Genomic DNA, 16,608 nt, shown 5'->3' with positions numbered 1-16,608 from the left:
CTTGCATTCAGTTTCTTTGCTGGTTTTTCTGTAGTATTTTTCTTGTGAAAATATCTTTTCTTTCCAACTCTTTTTGATGTTCTCTTATTAACCCTTCTGAATTTGCCCATGAATGTTGAGACCATCACCATCCTCTCTGTCTCCAGACTTTTAACCTCAGTGAAATATGAAATTCCTTACTCTCGTACCCCACATATTCAACCTATTACCAAATCTTGCTGTTTCTACCTCTACAACATCTCTTATATACATCCTCTTCTCTCAGCTCAGACAACTACAACCCTAATAAAGGCCAATACTCCTCTAACCTATGCTATTTCAATAATAGACTTCTGACTGGACTCCTTGCCTTATGTCTGTTCCCAATCCAATACAGCATCCACTCAGAGGCCAACATTATTTTTCTAAAGTGAAACTTTGACCATGTATCCCCATCCCTACTCCACCCCTACTCAGTGAACACTTGTTTCTCTATTACTCCCAGGAAAACAAATGTAAATCCCTCCCCTCCCCTCCTCTCTCCTTACCAGAAGGTGCTTTTCCCAAAGGAAGGTACATTTTGATGGCTGAAAATTGCTTTCTTAATTTGGGATTTACTGGCTAGATTTCTTTCTCAAAGACCAACCATTAAACCCAATTCACTCTGGAGCTCACAGATTGGACAACATATAGGTTCCTGCCATCCTAGCTCAGAGTAAATGTAAATCTAAAGTGTTTCTCTTTTGACCAGGAACCCTGAGGATCTTTCCCTTCCAGTTTGATTTTCTTTTAATTAAAGGGGCCATTCCTTGACTTACTTGTCAAAGAGGCCTATTCACTGAATGGGTAATATCTTACTCAAAGCGAGAACCTGAAAAGACTTCTCAGCCTAAAAGGGACAGGGTCTCCTATTGCATGCTGGGCCATCTCCAGTCATCCTGATGAATATCTGGCCCCTGGATGCAGATGGCTCTGGAGGAGAAAGTGAGGCTGGTGACCTTGCACAGCCCTCCCTCACTCAATTCAAAGTTAATAGCAAGTCATGTCATCATGTCAACTGTAGTTGAAATAAGAGGATCTCCCATATGAGCACAAGAAAAACTTTGTTTGAGACTAGACAGAAGACAAGAACGTCAACTGATCAACAAATATCTTATACTCTTCTTCTGGTCAGTTAATTAATTAATTTGTAGTTTGAAGGTACAGTCACTTTTGCTTAGCTTAATTAAGTGGTGCTCCAGCTTTCTGCCACACTACAGAAAGCAGGTTAAAAAGCAGGGATAGATGGATATAGCTGACAACCTCAAAGTGATGTACCTGGCACACACACATACCATCTGTCCCATACCTAAAATCTCATTACAGATATCCATTGCTTGAGAGAAACTCAACAAACAGAGTTTTGCATTTAGATGTCCATTAATTAGAAACTACTGATTCATTCTAAAGAGTAGCACATCAGTCTAGATTACAGAAGTTTATAATGGGATGCTTCCATCTTGCATCTCAGATTATATCCACAGCTTGTCATCAGAAGGAATGTTCTATTTTCTCTGCTACTTACTGTGGTTAAAGTTTGGCAGTCAACTAATTTACAACAACCATAAATATTTTGCTAAGCTAACAGTCCTCAATAATGGTAGCAGTCAAAAGTCAAATAAATGAAACATGACATTGGGGTCAAAAGAATAAACAGAAAGGCCAATGTATGTTTCATTAATCAGCAAATTAACACAGTGCTAATACTTTGAACATTATGGTCTGAAAGTAATAATATAATTCTCTGCCTATCCCAAGGACTCAAAAAATAATGATTCTTAATGGAAGTCATGGGGAAAGTAGACTTTATGTAAAAAAGAAAGGAATTTTAGCAGACTATATCCATTCTGTTAAGAACAAAATGCCAAATTATTTAATTCATTCAGTAAAAAAATTCCATGTACCAGATCCAAATTATCATAATGTATATGAATATAGGAGCTATGTTACTGGTCAGAAGAAACTGTGAAGTCTTTTCCCCTACATCTTGCATATGACCACATAACCTACACCACTTTAGAAGAGATTGAAATTTATTTCTGTAAGCTGAATAATTAACACTAAGTCTAAGAAACTAAACTTTAAACATATTTCTTTCTGGAATGTTACTATAATGAAATAAAACAAAGACAAAGCAGACAGGTCTTCACCCTACACTCAGTGGTTCAAAGAAAACAAAATTGATCATAAGAAAAGTTGTTTGTTTTTTGCTGCATCAAAAGTCCCACAGATCCAGGGACTATACTGTTGTGTTAATCTCTTGAAAGATCATCACGGACAATTTTATTGTTATTTGATCCTGGAATTTCCTCAGAGTAAATCCTAATGTGCAAAATTTCATTACCAAAACCAGCTCTTCTGATCTAGTATGACACTCTGGTATGTAATTTATTGTCCTTCCCAGTTAATTACCTGGGAGGCCTGAGAAATTAGGGACTAACCAACGGTCTTATTGCCAATAGGTGTCAGAGGCAAGATTTGAACCCAGTTCTTCTGGACTCAAAGGCTGGCTCTCTAGGACATGTTGCCATCTTTTGAACATTCAATAAATAATAAATTACTCAACTAATCAACAAATAATATTTCTGAGTAAGTCAGAAAAGGGAAGCCGACTGATTAAAAAGGAGATAACTGGTGTTTACATACAAATACCCTGGCAATCAACTATTATTATTTATAACTTTACAAAATCATACATTATGCATGGTACTATATTACAGAAAGTACAAAATGAAAAACAAAGTTCTAGTTTCTGAAGAATTTAGATTATGGAAGATAGGGGAGAAAAACTTTTTTAAACAACATAATTTAGAATAAAGGGGAAAAATATTATGAAAATATTTTGCATAACAAACTTTGAAGGACTATGGGAACAAATAATATTAGAAGTAATTTTTAGTCAGTGAAGAAGACAAGTTAAAAAAACTTAGCCTGTGTGATGAGATACTGTAAAAGAAAGGACCACAACATACACAGAAGGGCCTGCTATACAGGTTCTCAGATCTGCATTTCTAAAAGGAAGGCAACTTTTGAGAGGGTCAACAGTCACTTTCATCAAGCACATACATCATTCACTTAGTTCAGGAGAAAAACTAAGCACCCTGAACTTCAGAGAAAATACAGAGAAACAAAGATCAACAGACAGGGCTTCCAACAGTCCGACTGCAAGCAATACCTACATAGTTACCAGAGAGAGAAGCACCAACAACTGGGTTATCAAAGGCTCCTTAGTGGCTTCCCAGAGCCTCATCTGGCACACAAACTGTCTTCTAAAAACTAAGACCTAAGGTTAAACTTCACCTCAGAGAATTTATACACTTTTCAGAACCAGAAGGCATCATAACCCTTGAGAATCAGTGCCTCAGTAGAAAATTCACAAAATGTACTTGAGGCCTATTAATGGGCCGGGGAGATCTAATTTACATGACAGATATTCAGAAAATGATGGAGTTATGAAAGGTTTTTTTCAAACTATATTTATTGATACTTCCTGTTTTGACTCAAGATTTCTCAATATCAACAAATCTCATTTAAAAGCACATTTCCCAAGAAAAGTATTAAGCAGTTATTAACAGAAAAGAAAGGTATGTTCTTCATCTCTGTCAGTATGGTGTTTATAGTAACTGTCATATTTTTTTACATTACTGAAAATAATAATGCAGTTATATAGGGCAGTTTACCATATTCCTTGGAAAGTTAAAGAAAGGAGTTAGCTGAGTGGGTCTTATTTTATATTCCAAAGCAACAAGATATATTTTTTCATTGAACATTTGTTAGTCATAGATTGCAGCACTGATAATAAATATTAAGGAAAAAACCACGATGAAAATAATTCTAATATTTTCTGGAGATGATGTGACAGAGAAATATATATAAAGAACTTCATAAACCCCTCCAAATAAAATCAACTTGGTGACTTCAATGTAAAGGTGAGAAAATATGAGAATGGGGAGAAACCCATGGGGAAATATGGCTCCAAAAAAAAATAAAGCAAGTATGGTTCAGAAGAAAAGAAACAAATGATGTCAAAATCATGTACATTATACAGAAGTTTTTAACATTATATCATGAATATTTTCTATAAAAAAGAATTGGTAGGCACTGGAATAGTAAACATGAAATAAAAAGAATTGAAACTGATTATATATTAACAGACATGAAAAATTTATCATGTGAAAGCTATCCTTTATTCATCTGCTTTTCCACAGTCAGACCACTGACTGATCATAGCTAAGATCAGAATTCGTAATAAACAAAAAGAAAGAATAGTAATGAGGAAAAGATAGTGCATGCAATTAAGATTTTAACCCTCAATTATTTAAATGTTATTGAAAAATTTTTTAAAAAGAGAAATGGACACAGAAATCACAACATCAAATGTAAGTTCCTGGGCAGCAGATTGCTTAATTGATAGTATTTGAATCTCCTCTGACAAATACAGTGCATGGCACATAGTAGGCACTTAATCAATGACTGTTGATTAGCTCATTGATAATAATTTCATCCAGAAGTTAAACCAATATAAATTACAAGAGGGTAGCGAAAAGAGCCAATAAAATACCTTAGGTAGTCAAGATCTGACTTATTTGCAAAACTGAGACAGATGGTTATGAAAAAAAAAAACTGTTATAATAAAAATGCTCCAAATAAATACTAATTAGAGATCAATGGACAGTTCCACTAACACTGTATTAATATGTCTATTTTCTTCAGACCTTTCCAACAACTGTCATTTTCCCTTGTGAGACTCATCCTTTCAATAGAAACATTTTGCTAGTGTTATATAGCAGCAAGATATAGAACAGCATTCCTTTAAAGAACTTATAAGAATTAAATGAGCATGCTCCACTGATACCCTATAATGTCAGTGAAAAAGCAAAGGACTCCAGAGTGCTGGGTGGATGCCTTGTTGCAAACTTTTGGCAGGGGATGAATGAGAGCTGTAGAAGAGAAACAGGCATGAATATATTTTAATCCTAATTGAGAGAACTCCCATATTTAATCCTAATTGGGAAAACTCCAAAAAGTGATGAGATGATAAATCCATTTGAGAACAGAGCTGTCATTGTGTATATTGTCTTATTTTGGTTTGGTTTTGGATCTGCTTTCTTCTCTTTGCATCACTTCAAAGAAGTTACATATTTTTCTGATTTTTAATACACCATACTTTATAATACAGCATTATCTGATTACATTTATATAGCATAATTTCTTCATCCATTCTCAAATCGGTGGAAACATTATCTCAACGTTTTGTTTGTCTGCCTTGGGGACTTCTCAGTGAGCACTTCTTTGCCTTTATCTAGCTGCCCCTCAACTTAGACCTATGTCTTTACCTTGGGGACTTCCCTGGGAGCAGCTGCCCTGGAAATCCCAGATTACTTGTGGCCTCTGCCATTGTCTGTGGGACTTCCTAGGGAAACCCAGTTTCAGCTTGTTCTTCTGTGACTCCTGCCTTCATCCTTAATATCAGCCCTGATCCATCCTGCCTTCCTTTGGTCTTCTCTCTACTTTCATATTCAGAAACTCTGAAATTCCTTTATTTGATCATAATCGTTTATCATTCTACCTTCCCTCTGCCTTATTACCACTAACTCTGTAGGACAAAAAGCTTGCTTAGATCTGCATTGACCAAGACTGGTGCATACGGAAGCCAACTAAGTCTCTGAAAGCTCATTCCACCTGCCTGTCTTTTGGTCTACAAAGAATTTTGCAGGTTTTAAGACAACTTTACATTTTTTGACCTTCTGCTTCTGAGTCCCTTCAATTGCATATACACAAGTGATGTTATCCAGTTAATAGTAGGAACGTTTCTAAAATATTTGCAAAAATAGCTGCCAAACATTAGAGAAGTCCTTAGATCTTAAATGTTCTTTGAATGGGGCCAACTCAGAATTGCTTCTTTCTTCTGTATGTCAGTTCACATCCTCAGTGAGATAGCATATAACCTAAATACTTGACAGAGGCTCTACAAAATAGACACTTGTTGACTGAAAGCTGTTAGGCTATTTTCCTTTAACTAAACAATACTTCTACTAGTATTTATTCATAACATAGGATCTTCCCAAAGACAAGGCACACCAGTATTTACAGGGAATTCATGTCTCAATTACTTTTTCCATCAGTATTTTCCATCAGTGTCTGGTATCCCCCAGATTCATTGGGGCATATACTAAAAACGGTAAATACCTGGTCAGATGAAAGTGATCTTCCCCTTGTGTTTCTCTGCCATAGTACTCTGGTAATAGTCATTGTTGAGAACCACTGGATGACACTGCAGGGCAGGCCACCTTGAACTCCTAGCATGATACACTGGTTCACTTGGGTTCTTTAGTTCATTCTGATAAACTTCATAAATATATTTATCTTCCCATTCTTCTTCAGTACCACCCACCACTCTGTGATGATTCCCAATCAGCAAGTTCTTCAGATGGTCTCTGAGGTCCTCCATCACAGAGAAAATAATTTTCTTAGAACTTTCCCAGAATGATCAGGATTGAATTGAATTGCTACTTATGCATATCTCACATTTCACTTGTGTAGTAAGAAAGCATTATCTTATTCCTGAAGTTCTATCTTCAACTTTTACTTCTAGTCTTCTAGTTCTGGGGAACTTGCAGAGTCGAATTTCTCTGGAACCATTTCAGAGAATGAAAAGTCTATGCTCCAGAGATATTTACTGCTTGTCTTTTTCCTCTTATGTGCACAAATCGCTTGAAGAGTTAAAACTGTACAGGTATTGAGTCTCAACTTGTCATTTACAATATTCTGCCAATTCTCTGAAGAGTAGGACTGGCTCCATTTAATGTGGATATTCCATTTATACAAAATGGCCTGCATGCACCATATACAGGTCATCTACTGCCTTAATAACAGAGAGGTCATTTAGAAATTTCAATGTCACTACAATGTATCCCAAGTATGGGTGGTTTTGTCATTCATTCCTCGAAGTTCAAATCTTTCCAGAGGTTGTGAAGGTATTTTCTTCAAATGTCTCTTATTAAATGATTAGAACACAACGGTCCCTTGTGCCCCACTCTCCGAGATAGTAATGTGGCACATCCTCAATATTTCCCTTTGCCTATGCATGGGGTCCTGAGTCCAGTGGAAATAATAGCTGATAAGATCACACTTGTTGATTGGGGCTCTAGGGAGAGCTCTTTGCCTGGCCCCATCTCTCTGGTTAACACTATGGCCCTCAGTTTCTGCACTTCTACGACTTCCTTCTTTTCAGGAGTACACAGGGCCAGTGTAAAGCTATCTCCACAATTGTAACAAAAGGACATTCTGCCTTTTGGCTTTCTCCTTGGTGGTGGCATTCATGTTACATTGCCTTGCCTTCCACTCCATTGTCCAGGTGCGACAGGTCCATTTCTGCAACCACTTCTCAATCATTTCTATCTTCTGAACCTATGCCTCCAGGGCTTTACTTCTTCTGATTATGTAAGAGCAGATGTTTCTGAGGAGGATGGAATGGTATCTCTTAGAGTTGACTTTTTTGTCAGAATTCTTCCATTAGCATATACTTTCAATTAAAAAGCAAAATTGTCACATGACCAACGTCTTCACTTTTCCATGGCATCATCTAGGGATAGTCTTTTGGTTATTTGGTCCAATTTTCTCCTACTTCCTTTTTCGGAAGGAAGCATTCCTTTCTATATATGAGTCAGACTAGATGCCTGTCCATACTTGCCAAAAACTGATATGGTAACTTTCCTTTGTACTGGACACTTTAGTGCTGTAGAATTCCTTTGAAACATTCTAGCAATGTGAATCCAGGTTTTCTATATTTTAGATTCAGCTGACATTCAAAGGCCTTTAGTACTTTCCATTATATAATTCATTTTATTTCTGTCTGATTCCTGCCAGCCTTTTAGTAACTCTATGGCAAAGCAAAACCCAATTTCTACAGAACCTATTACTGGTGAGAAAATACTAATTATGGAAAGCCTCTTTTTTCTACCATGGCAACTTTTCCTGGACCTCATCACAGGTGATGTTTCTTTGTTCATCTCAAAGGACTTACAACTCTATTGATATAATAGTGAACTATCTTTTTTCTAGCATAATGAACCCAGCTTTGGGTTTCCTTACAGATAGGTATGCTGCTATCTTTCTTAGAGGAACAAGCCTTCCCTCTAAGTATTGCTAACTCTTGGTAGAACAAACATTGAACACCGAAGCACAAAACTCTGATCTCAGGGTATAGAGAATGTAAATAACATCACTCACAAATGAGGTTGATCCTGCCCTCCTACACAGGTGAAAGCCCAAGCTTAAGTTGCAGCTTGTGTCTCAGTTACTGTTCTACATCATGACCATCATTTTGTAGAGCTGCAACATTTATACAAGCACTTCTCTACTTTGGGGAAGAGACTAAGACAATTGATACTACCCTTTTATGAATTTGTTCAGGTATTCTAAGTGATTGATTGAGTCTGGCAGTTCACAGAGCACATACTTAGTGGAATCTCCTAATGTGATCCCAATAAACTATTCTATCATCTCCCAACTATTTTACTTTGCATACTAATATTTCTATAATATCCTTAGTGCTACACACAAGGTCTACTCCAAATGTCTGTTATCACTTATGAGTGTTAATATTCATCAACTGACAGTACTGTTCAACTACCACACTCATATTTTTGCATTATTGATTTGCAATGCAAATATTTAACCAATCACCAATGGGCTATCCACTAACTAACCAAACAAGTAAGCCAAGCTCCAAAACAATGGATATTCAGAATCAGAAAGAAGTTACATGCATTAGCAGTAATAACAGCAGTTGAACATCGGCAAAGGAAACATAAAAATAAACAACTTTAACAATGGCATTTCACTTGCACATTGATAGGCAATTGGATATTGGTGATACTGTGGGCATCATCAAATAATAAGCATTACTAATAAACAGATGGAGACATGGGTGGAATAGAACAAGTTCAATGAAAGCTGATACACCAAGAAGAGGAAAAAAAGCAATGGAAAATAAAAAAACCAAAGTGAAAATATTCAAACAAAATCTAACTGATAACATCAGTTAAAGGAAGAAGAACATAAAATATTACAAGAAACAAAAGTGTACTTTAGATGGAAATTGTAATCAAATTTGAAAGAAAAAAATCTAAGAAATTACAAATTAAAATAAGAAAATTCAATATCCAATAATCTTCCTCAAAAGTAGGCAATGTTGGGCTAGATCCAAATTTAAACTCAATTTGTAGAGGCTAAATGAATTAATTAATGAGAGTTTTCAGAAAAATAAAAATTTAAAATATTCGTATAATAGGTATTGTTAATGCATACAACAATTATGTGGGAAATTCTGCTTTAAAAAAAAAAACAAAAGAATTTAAAATGTTTCAAATTCCAGAAGTGGATAAAAGAAAATCATCAAATCAATATCCCAGGTGAGGAAATGGCCCCTAAACTCTGGAAATTTTTTTTGCGGGGGGGGGCAGGTCTTGCCACTCTACCCAGATCGTACCTTCTTCCTCCTTGTAGAAAGCCCATAGGACATGACCTTAATTTCTACTTGCCTCTACTTCAATCCTCACTCTCGAGGCCATAACTGAAACACATGCCACTCTAAGCCACTTGAATCTTGTTTATTCAAAACTCCATGGACTAGGAGAAAATGGTCTCAAGTCACATGGTTAATTTATTTCAGCTATTAAGCAAAATGTATAAATATTAATTAATACAAAATAAAAATCATAAGATTCTGTTTCATTTGCTCAGCCCACAACTAATGGAAAAACAAATCAACAAACAAACAATCCCAGAATTTTGCCAAAGTACTAATTTCTATAACGTTTAACACTGTATTTTCCAAGCTACTCTCTGGCTTCCTTCACTACACTCCTCTGATAAATAATTAATTAAACCACACACACACACACACACACACACACACACACACACACACACACACACACATTGCTGATCATTTATGACATCATAATTTATAAGAGACAAGAACAAGATTTAGAGAAAATAGGGAAGTAAATAAACACCTGCCAGATGTAGGCACCAGGAAAAGGGGAGTTTAACAACTTCGTTGTCCTTTTGTTCATCTTAAAGAATAACAGACTGCAGCTATCTGTCTTTTCCTAATGAGCAGAGGTGGTGGTTGATGAAGCTAAACCTGCACAGTCCAAAGGCTACTCCTGAGCTCATATCACAAAATGTTTTCAGGGAGTTCTTTCTCTTGGAATGCTATCTTGTGACTATCTCTGCCTTCAATCGGCTCCCACAATAGAAATCCAATGGTTCTAGTTCAGCTGCTACATCTGTACTTGCTCATTTCATGCTCAGCTTCCTCTTAACCTGATATATCCGTGGAGAAACTCCTCAGATAATTGCTCAGGTCAGGAAGAATACAACATTGTAAGCCCAGGACTACAATTCCCAGAATTCATAGTAAGGTTTCAAAACTTTTCTCTTTCCACAGGGAAATCTGGGTGACCAGTTACACTAGAAATGAAAGTTCTTTGAGGGTAGGACCCATTTTGTTTTTTGTCTTTGTATCCTGCAGTGCCTAGCACAGTTTCTTATTCTTAGTAGGAACTTAGGAAATGATATTCGATTGGATTCTCTTTTTATAACGCTTTGGTTACTTTTTAACCACTACGAGATGCTTCTTGGTCTAAATTTGTTCAAATTTCATTACCATCTTTAACATGTGAAGCGATTTCTCTTATTGAATAACAGTTGCTAAATGATTAAATTGTAAAGAAATGTAGAAGAAAAATATTAAAAATGGAGATTTGCAAATATGACCTGGGTTAATCAGAGGAATTTTTGTTTAACATATTTACATAAAGATTTTATAATGGATTCAGCTACATATCACATGTAAATAATGAACCTACACTTGTCTTCAAATCATACAACATTGCTCTGTGGCAACTACCTGTAAAGCAAATTTGCTTTCTATTTTGTATATACATTTATATTTTATTAAAACAAAATTCTTACAACATTTATTTACAAAAATATTCACAGACCTTGGGAAAATTTTTTTAAAAAAGAATTGAAACACTTTTCTTCATCTTTCACTTTTTTATGATCATTCTATGGATTATTCAATTCATTCTCATAACTGAGTCAGCACTGACATTCAATTATGGTCTTCATTTGCTTTCTTTTAAAAACAATGAAATCATAGCTAAATATCTAAAAGGCCTTGTAAAACAAAAATTTTAAATACATCAAAAATTCTAGGCTAAAATTAAAGAAAATTGTCTGTTCCTCTAAAGAAAATCCATTTCCTAGGAGGAAAAAGAAAATGGGGACAAAACGTGTTTTCCAGAATGGGACAATGAAACCCTTTTAGGAGAAAGTTAACCATGGTTAACAGCAAAAATTTCTGAATCTCAGAAAGAAAACATAAAATGACCAAGGCTTGAAAAACCCAACTCTTTCTTGCAGAAATAAACAACCAGGGATTATTGTCTTGGAAATGAGCTCCCACATGTAGATGTGTTACGATTCACAAAGGTACATGAGATAGCTCCAAAGTTTCATCAGCTCAAGCTCTCCAAACATTCTTCACCAAAGAGGAGAGTCTAGTGCAAATGAGTTTGAACTCTCAGAATACATTCATAATAAAAAAAAAAACAAAAAACCATATATTCCTTGGATTGATGGTCTCATATTTTCTTTTTTAAGTAGTCTTCAGTTTCTACACAACTAAGTAAAGAACAATGAATTTGTACTCAGAGGGGCTCAGCCAGAGCCTCGGCTTTGCCACTTAAATTACTTGTGTGACCTGGAGTAAATCATTTAACATCTCTGGGCCTCTATATCCTCACCTATAAAACGGAGAGTTGGACAATAAGTTCTCTAAGGGTCCTTTCAGTTTTAAACCTATGATTCCATGTTATTTCTTGGGATTCTTTGAATAATAGTCCCTAATAGATTGGATTAATTACACCCAATATACGTTGATGCTTATTATACCTAATACCTTGTAGCCATTTCACTTCTAGGCAGTATGAAATGTGATTCAAAAAGACTAGGGTCTTTTTCAAAAAGACTAGAGTCTACTATTCACATAACTTTAGAAGGAAGAGCATTTCAGCATCATCAACTGAAGTGGTCAAAATCTCCCAATTAATTAACTAATGTTTCTATTTCTATTCTAAAATTCTAAAAAATGCAATTTGTCCCTTTACACTTGTGGGAAACAACAGCTTAATAAGTAATAAGTACATATCCTCAATTGCGTAAGCTGACGAAAAGAGATCAAATATGTAAACAATTCATGGATCAATGAAAAAATTTATTTCAAGCTCATCTCTAACTAAATTTTTAACCAGAGGTTCTCCTTTTCTAGTCATTCCCTACTTTTGATGGAGGCAATAATAATAAGTAATGGAGGGAGAGGAGGGAACAAGTATTTATTTAGTTTCTTGTATGTGCCAGGCACTATGCTAAATACTTTAAAAAATATTATCTAAATTTAATATAGCTAGCCAAATAGAGAAAAATTCTGCAGGCTATATTCCTCTTTAATAAGTTAATTCATATGCCAAAAAAATCATTATGGAAAGAATGGAAACTATTTAAAACAGAAAAATAAGCATATGTTGAGAATGTTCTTAAATTTTAGGCAATCTAGAATCAAACTACACTTTTTTTTGAGTTCTTTAACAAATGGGGAATTTATATTTTATAGAGCTTAATTACAGTTTAACTTTAAAAAGTGGAAGTAACTCTAAGATACATACTTTTGATCTTCCTTGAAGTATACTTGGATTTTTAAATAAAGGCAAATTGACTAAAGATTATCATCTGAATTCTACTAAACCTCAACCATAGCTTTTGTCTCTCCCAAATGAGGAATTGCCTCAGTCATTCATATCACTAATGAAATGTTATATCTAGTAGTATTGTTCTTGTGTTTTGAATACTACTCTATGACAATTTACTGCATTAGTAAGCTAAACAGAGATAGAATTTTCATGCAGATAAAGAGACAAACAGGAAATAAATTAGTGTGTCTATAGAAAATTATGAAATCCTTAGGAAAACAGTTGAATTAGGAGAATATTAATCATCCAGTGCATAGTAAGGGGCAAAAGCTGTTGAAAATTTGATTTTTTAGATAAGGCATAAATCTTTTATCTTTAAAATACTTTATCTTTAAAAAGGTAATAAAAACAAAACCATGCACACACACACACACACACACACACACACACACACACACACACACACACACACACTTGATTCCTTAAGGAATGAGCTGTTACTTCTGTGTAATTGACAGTCGCTGGCTCAGCTCTATCTTGAATATGATCTCAGTAATACTTGTTGAACTGAAAAGGAATTCCCATAAAAGATCCTGGCAGTATTGAACCAAAGAATTGATCATAGAAACTGAGCTGGAATGGATCTCTGAGGTCGAGTTTAACTCCTCTTTTTACAAATGAGGAAACGAACCTAGTAATTTGTCTGAAGCCACACAGCTATTTAGTGGTAGAGCTGTGAACAGAACTTGTCTTCCATATATTTCTATTATTACTATATGGTTCTTTAATATTATCAGATTAAAATAAATTTTTTTAGGTTTACATAATATACTCAGTCATTTCTAAAAATCTGAGCAGTGAATCATTTGTTATCATTTATGAAAATGTTGTGTATAAATATGGTTATACAGAGCTTAAAAAACTACACCCAAACCCACTAATATATTCCCAGAATTTGAAACAAAAGAAGAGCAAGTAGAATTAAAAAGAAGTCAGAAGGTAATTTTTAATGACGCAGACTACTTAAATTTTTCCCTTATGTTACGGACAAAGATTTTATAATGATGCAAAATGGCTGCAAAATCTCTAATTTACACTTCTGTAAAAAATGTTTGCACTCAAGTAATTTAATTATGTGAATGCAGAAATTTCATCACAAGTGACATAAGTTGAGGACCCAGTAAAGTGCATATGATATTACTTTGGAAATCTGATTATTAAAATGTATACTTTTAGAAATCGTTTTCAAGTAACAATTCTAATATTAATGATATGTTGCAATGATTATGTTCTACTGAAGTATCATTCTAAGATTCTAGTTTAGCTAGGCCATAATTTCAGGTTATACCAATCATTTGTTTACCTTCTGATAAACAATTAATGAAGAATCTTAAACACTTAGGAAATGAATGAGAATGACATCATTACATTCAATTGGGATGGGAAGAAAACATCAGTTAATGAAATTCCTTGTTTCTATTTCTTTCTATCAATAACCTTTACCCAACCTTCCCTTTCTACCCATGCAAATGATCACTGCATCCTTGTAAATGGAACAAGTGTTAAGTGAGGAGTTGGCAATGATATCCATTTCCTCAGTGTTCAATTTTTTTAAATAAAAAGAAAACAATTGAAAGATACACACCAAATATTCTATTTGGATATACAGATAAATGTGTGTATATAAATATATATATATATACATATACACATTCATACACACACATATGTATGTCATTTATGATTTATATGCACACAAATAACAGAAACAGATATATACCTATCTTAAAAATGGAACTGAATACAACTTGTATAATTAATTACATGTCATAATGACAGGGTATGGTTTATAAATATCAGTTGTCAACTTTGTCTTAACCTTTGAAAAAAGTCAAAGTATATTTATTGTCTTTGCTTCTTTTCACCTCTTCTTACCAATAAGACTTGTTGTTGTTCTTTTTAAGATACCCTTTTCAAAAAGAATCAACAATATGCATCGCTAATACAAGTCACGTTATTATTGATCTAGTGAATACTGATGAGAAGAGACCCACATTTAAAGATACATAATTTAATGTGATTAGTCTCATTAAACATAAAAGTAATAAGAGATAGAAGGAAAATAAAACTGATGCCAAAAAGTTGCCATAACACTGCCGTGACAATTCTGAGAATATATCATTCTATGTTGTTTTTGTTCATGCACACACTAATACACATACATACACACACACACACACACACACACACACACAAATAAAATAATACCATAACAGAAGGGTTCTGTATCTGTGTTTAAAGAAGGGGTTGTTGGCAAACACCACAGCTCACTTCTGCTGAAATGTACACAACTGATATATGCAGCACAGAAAGCTGGCACCAAGGGCTTATAACCTTAATTTGCCTGCAAGAAGGAATGGAGATTTACCTTCAGAGCACGTTCTTGATTGTTTTCAGCAGTCAGATGTCTCATGTTGTTTGCTGAAGTCTGGTTCTGCTCTTTCAGATGATGAAGCTCCTGCTCTAGCCGTTTGCACTGCAACGAGAAAAGAATCCCATTAAGTAAAGGAGCTATGGCATATTTTTTTTTTTACAACAAGCCACACGATTTAATGTAAATAACACCATCACTTTTTCTAAAAGAGGAGGCATTTTAGCAAAAGGAAAGCTTCAGCAAAAGCAATGTTTAATCAATGTTTAATGTTTAAAATAATATTGAAGAAATTGTTCTTATAACATTTCATTTTTTCTAATTTCTGTCTAAATCATTAAAATGAACATTTTTATTAGATTAAGTAAAACATGAAAAAGAGTTTAGATTATTTCCTAATTAGATGAGTTGCTTACTATTTATCTGATATTTGGCTAAAATAATAACATATTATCTATATTCCTAAACATTCTTTTATAGAAATTACATCAAAATCTTAATAAAACATGCTATATTCTATCGCTGTCATTCATTGATTTTATTTTTTAACTTCTAAAAATAAAATACATTTATGTGTAATATGCATACTTAGAAACTTTTGTTTATTATGGAGTAAATTCAAGATACATACCTGGGTAAATTATTTTGAATAAATAAATCCATAAGTATCTATAACTTAGATAACATAGATAAATATCTATGACTTAGAAACAGAAAAAGCAAATTCAACGTGATACTCGCCCCTCGTGCACACTTATCTTCACTTCCAAATAGATAAAAAGACACCAAATATCTGTTATTAATACTTCAGATTCTTAATAATTTAAAGGATATCAACAAAAATATCAGGAAATCAAAAGTCATGACTATTAAAAATAAAATATAGCAATTCATACATACGCATAAAGCTACATGTCTTTCTCATCAATGATTATGTTTCTGAAAACTGTATTCAAATTTTCATAAACCACGGCATTTAAAGTATACCATAGGAATAAGCTATTTAAAGAAAAAATTGTGGTGAATTATTTAACAGTGTAGTTTTACAATTCTTGCAGGTATTCAAGTTGACTGACCAATAGCTTGCAAGAATGCATGAATGAATGAATGGAAAAAAGAAACAATACATTTTTTTAGTGCTTACTCTGTGTTAAGCACTTGGGATACGTATAGAAAACAGAGACAATCCCTGCTCTCAAGGAGTTCACATTTAATAGTAAGGGGATAGCACTTAGAGGACATTTCAACTAGAAAGTCAGATGGAGAGGGCAGTAATCCTTGGGATGCAAAGGCAAAGGTTGACCCAAAGGCAAAGGTGATACATCTTCATTATGTCATTTCCATTAATAAAACCATAACAGTTTCCAATGTTGAACCAATTGGCAGTGGCTGGGT

At 34.2% G+C, this 16,608-nt stretch overlaps 1 protein-coding gene across 6 annotated transcripts in view; it reads right to left on the bottom strand.

The window, feature by feature from the left end:
• Nucleotides 1-16,608, bottom strand: part of MIPOL1 (mirror-image polydactyly 1) — a 539,636-nt gene that overhangs the window by 214,413 nt on the left and 308,615 nt on the right. For all 6 annotated transcript variants that reach the window (XM_072629753.1, XM_072629752.1, XM_072629749.1 and 3 more), the window contains one exon: nt 15,211-15,318. In XM_072629753.1, the coding sequence (XP_072485854.1) occupies nt 15,211-15,318 (108 nt within the window). The remainder of the gene's footprint in view (nt 1-15,210; nt 15,319-16,608) is intronic.

This window comes from Notamacropus eugenii, chromosome 1, assembly GCF_028372415.1.
Source record: "Notamacropus eugenii isolate mMacEug1 chromosome 1, mMacEug1.pri_v2, whole genome shotgun sequence".
Taxonomy (NCBI): Eukaryota; Metazoa; Chordata; class Mammalia; order Diprotodontia; family Macropodidae; genus Notamacropus; species Notamacropus eugenii.
This window is presented reverse-complemented; position numbering and strand designations above follow the sequence as displayed.